The sequence below is a fragment of the Cryptomeria japonica genome, chromosome 11 (genome assembly GCF_030272615.1).
Source record: "Cryptomeria japonica chromosome 11, Sugi_1.0, whole genome shotgun sequence".
Taxonomy (NCBI): Eukaryota; Viridiplantae; Streptophyta; class Pinopsida; order Cupressales; family Cupressaceae; genus Cryptomeria; species Cryptomeria japonica.
The window spans coordinates 480,110,229-480,123,148 of record NC_081415.1 but is presented as its reverse complement, the minus strand read 5'-3'; the positions used below and the strand labels follow the sequence as shown (position 1 = coordinate 480,123,148).

Sequence of the window (12,920 nt, the reverse complement as noted above, 5' to 3'; positions counted from 1 at the left end):
ATAAGGCTCTACTCTCTCATTCGTAAAGGTTAATAGGAGGTTGATAGATAATAGTGAATAGCAGGTTAATAGTTAATAGAGAGCAACAGGTAGCAAGTAGAGTGGAATAGAGGAAGAGGAAAAGGTGGAAAGCTATGTAAATGAACATGCTTTTTCATTGAAGTTATGGTGGAATGTATTGTTTCTTCTACATAATCGCATGGTTTCTTGTTGGATCCTCATGTTAGATGAAGTTCTTTGATTGTGATGTAGTAATGCATGGATGTTGATAATTCCTTAGTCATACTATTTGCAATTAGGCAATTTTTAATTGCAGTGCATAGTTAGCCTAAACATTAAAATTTGCTAAGTTCAATTGTGGATGAGTTTATTCAACCTGCACCAGTGTATTAGGTATTTGGTTGAATGATTCATGATATGTAAACCTTTTGTTTCCCTCAGAAGATCGCATCAGTTTTGTGTAGATGTTGGTAGCATGGTGAAGCAAAACTCTGTTGAAGGAATGTGTCCATCCAAACATGATCCATTTTTGTCATTGATTTTAGGAGTAGATTAGATCTCTCTAAACCCTTCAGCGCTTTTTTTTCTTTTTTTTTCAAATCATGTGAATTTCCACATTCCAGCAACATTCACACATTCAAGTTCAACGTAAGTCCCCCTTGTGGTTCCAACAAAATCACATCACAATCATCAAGTCTATCCATGTATAAATTCGAGACCTAACTATTGGAACCTTGGAGTCATCTTGTTTGATCACACAGTTTTGCATTTGAGAGGTCTTTATTCAAGAGAGGATAAAATACTTAGTATCTTATTATATGTTGCATAAAAAACACATCAACAAAAAGGAAACTATAATTCACGTAAAAAAGTAGAAGAGGGGAGTGTTAATCAACAAAAATGTGGAGAGGGCCTAGGAGCTAGAGAAACATTAATGCTATAAAGAATTTTGTTAAATTTAGAGAAAGAGAAATCACAACCAATTCAAAGAAAAAATTGGTTCCAAACACGGTGTAATGTGAATGGGAAATGTTGCAAAGTCGTTGTGGATAGCAGTAGCACCAATAACATAATATCCAAAGAGATTGTAGTTAAGCTAAAATTGAAGAGTATATTTTGAATCCCTTGAAGAATAGAGAAGAGGAAAGTGAATACAAATCAAAGGTGGGTTTGGTTTTTAGAAAGCAATTTATGAAAGAGTTGAAGAAGGAAAAGGCATGTTTTGCAATTATTCCAAAGCTTGCAGTAGTTGGGACAATGTATAAAGATGAAAAGATACTAATGGAAGTTCATGAAATTTTTTAAGGAATATGTTGATATATTGATGAAGGAGTTGTTTGATGGATTGCCACCCATCAGGAGCATAAGCCATTGCATGGATTGATTTCTTGTGCAAGCTTGCCAAACAAAGGCACCATATAGAATGACGCCTATGGAGAATGAGGAGATAAATAGGCAAGTGCAAGAGTTGGTTGGCAAGGGGTGAATTAAAGAAAGATTAAGTTCATGTGTTGTTCCAGAAATGTTGGCAAAAATGATAGGGAATTGCAAATGTATATATATTCTAGAGTCATAAATACGATAACCATCAAATACCAATTTTTATTGTCATGAATGGATGATGTGATGGATTGCTTGAGTGGGACTAAATACTTCACAAAAATTGATTTGAACAGTGGATATCATTAAATTAGAATAAGGGAGGGAGATGAATGGAAAACCATATTCAAAACCAAGTATTGGTTGTACAAATGGTTGGTGATTCCATTTAGATTGGCAAACGCTCTAAGCACTTTCATGAGATTGATGAATGAAGTCTTGAAGCCACATCTTGGTAAGTTTGTAATTGTATATTTAAATGATATTCTAATAATTAGTAAGACAAAATAAGAGCACTTGCAACATGTTAGGGCAGTTTTGCAAAGGTTGAAAGAGAAGTTGGTGGTGAATTTGAAAAAGTGCAACTTCATTAAAGAAGAGTTAGTTTATATGTGGTTTGTTGTTTTTGAAAGTGGGTTGAAATGGATCTAAAAAAAGGTAAAAATAATTGTGGATTGGCCTTCACTAAGGAGTATGTTTGAAAGAAGCAGCTTTCATGGATTAGCAAGCTTCTAAAAGTTCATCCAGAATTTTAGTGGGATTGGTGCTCCTATTATCAAAACTATCAAAGGTAATAGGAAAGAATTTGTTTGGACAACAATAATAAAGAAGAGTTCTAATATATTAAAGGAAAAGGTGATAGAGCAACATATGTTAGCACTTCCCGATTTCAGAAAAGGCCTCCAAGTTGATTGTGATGCAAGTGGGGCAGTGATAGAGGGAATTCTATGTCAAGAGGGCAAACCAATAGCTTATGTGAGAATTTGCCTATAGCAACCAAGATCTAGAAGCCAATGAAAAGCACAAGAATAAGGGAGCATAAATGTGACAAGAACAAATTGCATTCCCATCAATAATGTAATAAGATCAATCAGATTGAATAACATACAATGTAAATGAGCTTGTTTATAAAGACAAGGCTATGAATGCACACAATTATGACATGTGGCTCAATGAGATACAAGGGTAGGTAGGGTAGGTAGGAGAAATAATAAAATATTCCACAAGAGGTGGATCACCCACCGAAGGTGGAATGTGACAACAAAATAAGACAAAAAAAATGGAATTTCTCCTACAAGCAACTTCCCTAGATGCACACTTCCCTAAGTGTCTCATATGCAAACTACAATGAATGCATTATCCTAAGTCAATTTAAGTAAAGTGTAATTATGAGACATAATTTACACCAACACCCCCTCTTAAGTGCAACTTAGGGGAATGTAGACTCAAACTAACAATGCAAAATGGGTCCCAACTACTAGGCCATGTTAGGTACCCATGCACAAATGCAATCAATCTCTCACAAATGAAGAAAGAGAGAAAACCCCAATGGGAAAAAACTCTCTCCTATAAGAGAGATGAAAGCACACAATGCTCTCAATGAAGAATGAGAAGAACAAAACCTCATGTGAGGAAAAAGTCCCCCCCATAAGAGAGAAGAAGAGAGACCATGAAGCCCTCCCCTCCCCCCTCTCAATGTAAAGTCTCCTGCAAAGATGGTCCAATGATGTTGACCAAAAGTCCTCCCCATTAGGAAAAAAGAGAGTCAATGTTGCACCAAGAATGTCAAAGTGTGACAAAACCAGATACCAAAGTCGATGAAGAAATGACCAATGAATCATTCACTGCAACAAAATGAAGATCAGACATGGAGACACCTGCTTGAGCATCAACTAAATACTCATCAATGGCCAACTAGTACAATCTAAGTCTCACTAGAGCCATGCACAAATCTGTACAATCTAAGTCTCAACTGGAGCCATGCACCAAGTCTCACAAGGTATTTTTTAATATATGGAGTACAAGAAGATTACATCAAATGTGTCTTTAATGACTGTAGCGTCGTAAATTGTACGCACTCGCTAGGGTGGTACAATTTCACACCTAGTTTAGCACCCGCCTTAGTGCATTTTGCATTCTGCATTGCATTTCTCCTTAAGCACTTAATTAATTAAATTAATTAGGTCTAAGGTCCTATTTAATCATTTCCTACATCATAAAGTTGGGCCCTTTCATTAAAGTGTGCCCTTTTCATTTTATTCCTCCTATACATCATTTAATCAAAAACCCTAATTAGGTCCTATTTTGAACTTGGGGGCCTGATTTCGGGGGTCAAAACATCTCGAAATCACCTGTAACTTCGGGATTCTCTCTAAAATCATCATATCTGACGGCCCTGAAAATTTGGTGAAAAGTTGTCGGGACCATGGCGCCCGGTGCACATGGTCCCGGACATTTTTCCCAAAATTTTGGGAGCACGATCCAATCATAAAATAAAGCTTAACCCCAAGAAATTGGTGGGATATTCAATCTCTAAGTCGGCCTAAAGTCGAAATTAAGACCTAGGGCTTCATACATAAGAGCTCTCTTTCTTCATTTGAAAGGATCTTATTTTTGTTTTCAGGACCTCATATGCAGCGAAAGAGCAGATCTTTGAAGACTTCAACCACATTCAACATCCTTCTATCAAGCATTTATCAATTTCATTCATCCATTTAGGGCTTGGAAGACATTGAAGAACAATAGGAGATTACCGACTGAAGATTGGCTTGTACTCCTCCCTTGAGGGTTGGGTATGATTTCATGTTGTTTTCATGTCTTTGCATAAGCTTCAATATATCCTTTATTCATGCTTTAGATCACTTTGCATCTTGATTTAGAGCATTTACATTATCATTTACAAGCAATTAGGGTTTACTTTCTAGGTTGCTCTAGTTTGCTTTCTTGCATTTAAGGACCTTGCACACACACTAGGTCTGCACACACAATACATTTTACAATACAACTTGGCTATTCGTGGAGGTGGAAATCACCGAAGCGGGGGTTTGACTAAGGCAAAACCCTATATAGCCGCCTAAACACCTTTTCAGATATAAGTGCAGGTTTCGGGACTCGGACGACGCCGCAAGTTGCGGATCCGGGAGAAGCAGACTGAGACCGACCTTCCCACCAAATTTCAAAGCAAAAGACCAGGACAGGGGCGTGGGACGCCCTGGTCCCTAGGACAGGGGCGCTGGGCGCCCTGGTCCTCCTGACAGACAACATTTTCAGCATTTTTGACAGCTTTTTCCAAAGTGCAAAACAGCAGTTTCCGGAGCAGTTTCAGGGGCAGAATCAGGACAGTGGCGCCCGCGCCCCCGTCCCGAACATTTTCAGTCAGATTTTAACTCCGGGTACGCATTTTCATTCTTGTCTTATCCTTGTGTTTACAGCTTTCCATCATTTAAGTTCAATTCTGTAATCTTGTTATTAGTTCATACTTGCACTTTGGGGTTAGGGATTGAACTTGCATCATTTCATCTTTCAATTACAACAAAGGAATAGAAATCCTAATAGGTAGCCCGTGGCTCTCTCTTCCACAAGAAGAAGTAGCCAATTGTGTGATACCTCTAGGCTCTTTCGTATTCCACAAATGTGTGCTTGAAAGTGAGATTAGGGCATGTTTGCTTAGTGTCACTTTTTCTCCCACACAATGACAAAGTACAAAGAAGAATGACACTTTATATTAGTGTGTGTACAACATAGCTCATACAAGAGAATACAACATGACACTGCAAATCTGAAAACATGAAGATGATGCCACCAAAAAGATACCCTGTAGAAGATTGCAAACGAAGATGTCTCTTATTGGGATAGTGCCAAGAAAAACGTAGGAGCTAACTGGCTCTCCTCTTGGCTACTAGTTGGAGAACGCTACAAAACGGGTATGATAGGTGGACAAAAAAAAATTGTTCCCAATTTTGCTTATTTAATGATATTTTGTTTTCAAAAGATTTAAAAAATCTCATTAAAAATATTTATTAAATGCCCCCATAAAAGAAACTTTATTAAAAATCAATAAAGAAAAAAAAACACCATGGTTTTTTTTTTGGTTTTTTTTTTTTTTTAATTATTTGGAAAAAAACTCTATTTAGAAAATAAAGAAAAAACACCAATTTTTTTAATATTTTAAAAAAAGTTTATTGAAAAAACATTTTATATTAAAAAGTTACTAATCTAAAACATTAAAAAAAAAAATTAAAATATTAAAAAAAGTACCCTGCGATGGCACGACTATAGTCCACTTGTGGGCCGTAGGACTGCAGTACCCGCAAGTCCCTGCGGGCCAATTAAAAAGCGCCTCCCCAAAAGATTTAAACTTCTCGATTTAAAAATAAAAATAAAAAATAAAGCGCCTCCCAATTAAATTCGATTTAATTATTTTTTTTAATTTCTGAAAAAAATTAAAAACATAAAATATAATATTTTAAAAATCAAAACCTGCCAGATTGTTGGTTTTGATTTAGTTAGGGAGTCGTATTAGGAAGATGCAGATTTTAAAGAAGCTTGCGTAATGCGTAAAAGTCCAATGGAAAAAGTCTGATGGGGATGAACATAAATCCATGATTGGAGTATTTCATTCAAGAAAGTTTGTTGTTCAAAGGAAAGAGGTTGTGCATACCTCAAGGTTCAATGAGGAAGAATTTAATAAGAGAGATACATAGTGGTCGTTTGAGTGGACATTTTGGGATTGAAAAGACATTGGCACAACTAAATGAGATTTACTATTGGTTAGAGATGAGTGCAAATGTAAAAAGAATGGTGTAAGGTTGTCGGATATGCCAAAATGCTGAAGGAATGAGACAAAACACCAGATTGTACTAGCCATTGCCAATACTGGAGAGATCGTGGGAACACAGTAGTATGGATTTTGTTTTGGAGCTGCCATGAACACAAAGAGGTAATGATTCAATTTTTATTGACCATGTCAAAAGTGTTGTGATGCTTCCCCCACAGCCACTTTATTTTTCGGAGAAATTATTCACTTGCATGCTTTGCCAAAGAGTATTATTTCAAATCAAGACGCCAAATTTGTTGGTCATTTTTTGTGTACTTTGTCGAAGAAAATGGGAACACGATTGAAATTTAGCTCAACTTACAATCCTCAAACTGATGGTCAAACTGAAGTTGTGAATTGAAGCTTGGGTAACTTGTTCAAGTGTTTGGTAGGTGACAAACCCAATCAATGGGGTTTGGCATTGGCACAAGTAGAGTTTGTATATAACAATTCAATCAATCAAAGCGTAGGAAGAAGTTCATTTCAAATTGTGTATGGGTATAGTCCTCTAGGACTGGAGGAAGAGTGGGGGAGTTGATGAGTTGAGGGGTAATGCACATTTAGGAAGAAATAGTGCATTTGTGGAGTACATCCGTGACTTACAAAAAGAGGTGAAAGAGAATTTGGAAAAGAGTGACATTAAGTAAAAGAACTTGCTAATGCACATAGGAGAGTGCAGGAATTTTAGATTGGTGACTTGGTAATGGCACATTTGAGGAAGCAAAGATTCCCACAGGGAAAATAAAATAAGCTGAAGTGGAAGAAAATAAGCCCGTGCAAGATTTTGCAGAAGTTTTCATCAAATGACAGGTATAGATGTATTGAACAATATTTAATGTTGTTAATTTGAATAAGTATTATGAAGGGAAAACTAGTGGACAGCGGTATATGCAATCAAATTTGTCGGATGCACATGAGTGGATACATCAATTGCCGGAGAAGTGATTGATTCCCGCATAGCGAACAAAATTTGACGGAAGGAACATTAGGCGTATTTGGTCCATTCGAAGAACCGTGTGCAGCTGATGAAGCTCCATGGGTTAGCACTTCAGATTTGGCAAAATATGGAATTCTGATTCCAACATTGACAAAATGTTTATGAGCTACAAACACATGAAACATTTTGTACCCAGTGTGTTTGATGAAGGAGCATCCTGGAGAAGTCAGAAATCCTGCATAAATTTTTTAGATTATTAAATTAGTTGGCAAATTGATAGCAAGTGTTGGTATTTCCATATTTTCGTTAGCGGGCAAGTTTTGTTTTACATACATTAAAACCTGCAAGATATAAAGGATGCGAGTGATGGAAATTTAATAAAAATGGAGACCAAGTGCAACCGTTTAAAGGTAAAGACCAAGCGCTCGTTTACAAGGCAACTTTCCTGACACATTTCTCTTGTTTATTTCCTTGCCAATTAAACTCCAGCAAGATATGCGTGGGCAGTAGAGGGCACCTTGAAATAGGAATTGCTCCAAAATCCTTTTGACTTCACATCATCAAGTTGAATGTGCTTCAGATGAAAGGAAAGAAAGGCAGCGCCATTATATTGAACGGGTGCATAGAATCTAAAGAGAATCGACCCCATCCTTTAGGTTGGAGGTAGACAATTCGGTGGGAGTTTCTGAGTAAATAGAAAGTCAATTTCTTTAAAATCAAAGGCAGAGCAGAATAGAGGGAAGAGGCGGGGAATACACATCAGAAATAAGAAGATTAAATTTGGCAGAATATAATAACTGGAAAAGAACAGACTGTGACATGAAATTGCTGTGGTAGTGAATATTAATTCACATATTGTAACCTGGGGTGTTTTCCAGTAGTACAATAAATTTTTATTTGAAAATTGTTAGCTGCAAATATTAGACAACCTGATAAGATTCTCTTTGTTTGATCTGCATTAAAATACAAGCTTGAGAGACAAGATCTGTGTATCTAAATACCAGTTTAGCCTTTTAAGAGAGAGAAATGCGGTCAATTCTATGTTCTAGCACAATATAACATTTACATTTGTTTGCAATCAAAGTTGAAAGTACCCAAAAATGCACAGAACCAGAAAACGTGACAAATTACAGATTAAAGGCAATGGCCAAAAAATAGTTTACATTGAATTCTTTCCAGATAATATCCTTGTCCCATTTTTAGATTCATGGAATAAATCAATCTGATAAGGTCAGGCCTGACCAAATTTTCTCTTAGTTCTTGGAAACACTAACCAGAATACTCTTCATACAGCTAATTAAAGTTTGCATTTGCTTTTTGGAATGCAGGGGTGCAGGATATACACATGCACAGTCCAGAGCTCCATTTCGTATAGTATCAAATACCGCAATAGACGGTCCAACTCCATGAATGGAAGAGCACCCCATGTAGTCCTTCAGACCTATTGCTTTTTCCAATTCGCCCATGTCATCTATCATAGGCCCTTCAAACACAACAATATGTGAAGTCCGAAGGGAAGATGAAGGTGTTAAAGATGGATATTGAATTGCCTGGCACATAAGGAAGTTCACATCACCTATGTCTGTGAAATGCTTCCTATTTTTCACTGCAGTTTCAAGTGCATTTGAGCATCTTCTAGCCAGCTCCCAAAAGTTAGCTGCTTCATTTATACTGTGGGTATTTATAATAGCTGAATGGTAGAACCCTTCACTCCCACAAACAATCAAAATGAGGATCAAGGAAAGAAACAAAATTTAAATACATATATGTGTGTGAGAGAGAGAGAAGAAAAGAACAATAAAATGTGAGCAAGTTTCACGAGGCATACACACATACATAATTTCTTCACAATCAAAGAACTCTGAACCCATGGAAATGATGGACAATTATGCTACTGTAACTTTGTAAGCAAATAAATCTGAGGAGATATGGTATGCAACCATTAACAGACGCTCATATAAGTCTTTGAAATGGCTTAACAAGTGCAGAAGCTAATAACTGCACCACATTGTAAATTGTAAAGTGAAAGTAAAAATTGAAGAAGCAACACAAAATCTCAACAAAAGGGCATAAACAGTACTGAATTTTTGGAATAAACAATCCTTACCAACAACATTTATAGGCAAGTTGTTGTCTACTAGGCTTCTGCAATCAACTAGAGTGGTGACTGCATAATTTTCTGACTGATCGCCAAGATCCTTAAGAACAGCAGTTGCTTTCAGCCCTGCTGCTGTTAAAGCTCCAGATATTGTAGTTTTTTCTATCTCGCATGCCTGCAATGGCCATTCGTTGACATCAAATTTTCTCAATGTATCATAGAACTTATAAATCATTCCACAATTTATGCAACAGATTTTTTATTTGTTTTCTATACAAAACAAGCGGATTCTACATTTAGGCGATGCGGCAAAGAAGACTAATGTTCATGACTTTTGGAGATGATCGATGACCAAATCCTCTTGAGACTTTTTTCAAGCTTATGTCAATTTGATTCTTAATGCCCGGCTCTTTTGGAGGGGTTCCGTATGTGGAGAGCTTTTGGTGATCTAAGGATAGTTGCAAACTGTTATGGCACACTGTGATTAACAGCCCTGTGAGTTTTGTGGAAATCAAGATGTAAGACAACATTTCAAGAGAACTAAAGGATAGTTACAAACTGTTATGGCACACTGTGATTAACAGCCCTATGAGTTTTGTGGAAATCAAGATGTAAGACAACATTTCAAGAAGACTTCTCTACACTCAGTCGATGGAAGTTTGAAAGACATCCAATCAAGAATTTGCAGGAAACTCCAGGCCCCCGGGGGTAATGACAAAGATGTTGAGTCAATGCCTCTAAGAAAAACAGATCATATTAGCTATACTGACCTTGTTAGGAAGAGATCTACCATGTAACCCTGCTCTAAGATTGATATGACATTTCAATTCTAGAAGTCACATAAAATCCATTTCTGTGCCTGAGGGCCGTGTGCAGTGGTAAATCCTGGGAAAGTTACTGTGGCTGGTACAGGTTTGTTTCATGGCCTGACTCGCCAAGATGGCACCCCATAATAATAATAATAATAATAATAATAGATGTATACAAAAGCCTTAGGGAATATCTCGTTAATATATTAGCACTCCACAAGCCAGAATTTGACTAGACCATTTTCCTAGTAGATCTTATAGGACACTTATCTAGAATGCAGCCACAGTTTCCTTTTGTCAGTAATTCCAAAGCTCAATGAGAATTATATGTTTTCTCTAGCTATAGTCCGTAAAAGTTACTGAATATGAGCACCTAAATCCTCTGATACTGTTCTGTTAGTACTACAAATCAGAAACTCCATGGACCACTTTCCTAATAGATCTTATAAAACCCTTATCTAGACCACTTCACGTCTTTATTTAGCCGGTAATTCTGATGATCAAAGAGAATTGTATGGTTTCTCTAGTCATAACTAGCTACTGAATTTGACATACAACAGCCTTAGGGAATATCTCGTTAATATATTAGCACTCCACAAGCCAGAATTTGACTAGACCATTTTCCTAGTAGACCTTATAGGACACTTATCTAGAATGCAGCCACAGTTTCCTTTTGTCAATAATTCCAAAGCTCGATGAGAATTATATGTTTTCTCTACCTATAGTCCCTAAAAGTTACTGAATATAGGCACCCAAATCCTCTGATAACTGTTCTGTTAGTACTGCAAATCAGAAACTCCATGGACCACTTTCCTAATAGATATTATAAAACCCTTATCTAGACCAATTCATGTCTTTATTTAGCCGGTAATAGTAATGCCCAAAGAGAATTGTATGGTTTCTCTAGCCATAACTAGCTACTGAATTTGGGCACCTAAATACTCTGATATGATTGTTCTATTAGTACTAAAAGCATGAAAAAAAGGTTAGATTTCAATGACTACTTAAAGAACATCCCCACAGAGATGGCAATCATAAATAAATTGTACAGCTTTGAAAACAAAACAAGAATTCTACAGGAAGTGAACATACATTCTGAAGACGAGTTGTCTCCTCTGAGCTCAAGCACAAACGAACAACCTGAGAACGGCGAGGAGATTGAGGATCCTCAAATGGTAAATATGAATGCCTCCTGGACCCCAGAGAGTATCCTAACAAGTCAATCCCATGAGCCCAGAAGGGCTTGTTAGCCTTCCCTTTGGGAATAGCATCTTCTATAGCCATAAAATTTAAATCTTCTTCGTTAAAGTCACAACCTTCTGTCTGTGAAGGGGATGCTCTTTGGGGAGGTGGGTGCCCAAATTTTTTCTCATAAAATGCATGCAGCATCTCTTTCAGAATTGTAGCTGCAGAAGCCCTATCACAAATAGAAGTATGGATCCTGAGTATAAACAACGAAGAATTGTCTTGGGGAAGATGATAAAGCTTAGCAATAAGCATATCCTTTGGTTGTTGAAAATCAGGACTCTCTACCCATGGATTTATATTCAATTCATGCTCCACCAAATATTGCCAATCCTGGCAATCTGTATCTGAAACATAACCATCACTATCAATACTAATCTCATCAGTACTAGAGTCGTCATTTACTGGGCTGCTTCCATTTGGGCTTGAAATCTGAGAGAGAATTTCACTAGTTGTAGCTGACTCCACAAATTCCACTTCTACATATGGGTGTGGACACACAGAAAATGCAGGATTTCCATTAATCCGCACAAGCTTAGACCTCAATCGAGGATACTTCCTCTGCACAGCATGAACCACCTCTTGGAGCTGAATTGGGTCCACACCCTGTTCAAAATGCAGAGCAAGAACTGTGATTCCTGTTCCACCACCTAAAGCCTTGCACCAACTGTACTCTGTACCTCCAAGCATTCTGCTGTGAGGAGTCTTAAGCAGAAATTGTTCCTCTCCAATGTCCTCACAGACATTTTCATTAGTGCACTTGGGACTTTCAGTTAGCATGATTGAATCAACTCAGAGCAGAAAAAACTGATTAAACCAGTCCAGAACATAAAATCCTGATTCCTCCAATGCAAAATAATTGATGATTTGTGTGATGAGTTATTGGATAGGCTCTATCATCATATTTGTCGCATACCCAACAAGAAAAGAAGATATCAGATTAAGCAGATTTCCCCATTATCTAAAACCCAATACCTGGTAAAATGGCAATAATCATTGATGGGCTTTTTACCATGGAGTTGCCTTCCTTTGCAGTGAATGAAGCTCTCGCATTCTGCTCTGAGAATCTTTCCCCGTTTCCAAAGGCACATTGTTACAGGAAAAAAACAATTTCTTTTCACAGACCATAGTTGCGGTCATCTTCATCCTTTCTATGCCCAGATGCCTCCTACTGTCGTTTCTTTCGCTTTTAATTTATTTATTTTGGTTTTCATCGTCCTTATCCTTCTCACCGAATTTTCTCTGTGATGGAGAATATCCCAATCGAGGGCTCTTTACGATGCACCTAACCAAGTGTAAAATAAAGTCTCCACCTTTCCATTTTTTCCCTAAATTAGTTGGAAATTATATACGGAATTAAAAAAATTCTGAACTTTTTAATAATTCTATTTGATGATTGATTTTTTTTTAATATATTCCTTCAAATTTTTGGTAGGTACTAATTTGTATTTTAATATATATTTCTATTCTAGTATAAATGGTCTTCTATTATTGTGCTTGGTAGTAGTGGGAGGTATGGATGGTTTAAAATGTAAGTTAAGGCTTTCTAAGGTAGGTTTTGATGAAACTATTAATTATAGATTTATAAGTAAAGTTGTGACTTTCTTTAACATTCAAATGTTGATTTTGTTGTGC

At 36.9% G+C, this 12,920-nt stretch overlaps 1 protein-coding gene across 2 annotated transcripts; it reads right to left on the bottom strand.

Annotated features, from left to right (window-relative positions):
* Window positions 1–8,240: 8,240 nt before the first annotated feature.
* Window positions 8,241–12,557, bottom strand: LOC131068763 (uncharacterized). Of its 2 annotated transcripts, XM_058004029.2 has the most exons (4): window positions 12,298–12,518; window positions 11,133–12,178; window positions 9,241–9,406; window positions 8,241–8,838 (listed from the first exon to the last, which is right to left on the bottom strand). In XM_058004029.2, exons 2-4 carry the CDS (start codon window positions 12,063–12,065, stop codon window positions 8,387–8,389), a joined length of 1,551 nt encoding a protein of 516 aa, XP_057860012.2. In that variant the 5' UTR covers window positions 12,066–12,178; window positions 12,298–12,518; the 3' UTR covers window positions 8,241–8,386. The 2 variants fall into 2 exon arrangements, with proteins under 2 accessions (XP_057860012.2, XP_057860006.2); XM_058004023.2 differs by having other exon boundaries at window positions 11,133–12,557.
* Window positions 12,558–12,920: the final 363 nt, after the last annotated feature.

Coding starts and splice junctions, on each gene's coding strand:
- LOC131068763 (XM_058004023.2), bottom strand. CDS start 12,065: ATGCTAACTGAAAGTCCCAAGTGCACTAATGAAAATGTCTGTGAGGAC. Junction 9,407..11,132: donor AGACAACTCGTCTTCAGAAT/GTATGTTCACTT, acceptor TGGCCATTGCAG/GCATGCGAGATAGAAAAAAC. Junction 8,839..9,240: donor CTTGCCTATAAATGTTGTTG/GTAAGGATTGTT, acceptor GTGGGAGTGAAG/GGTTCTACCATTCAGCTATT.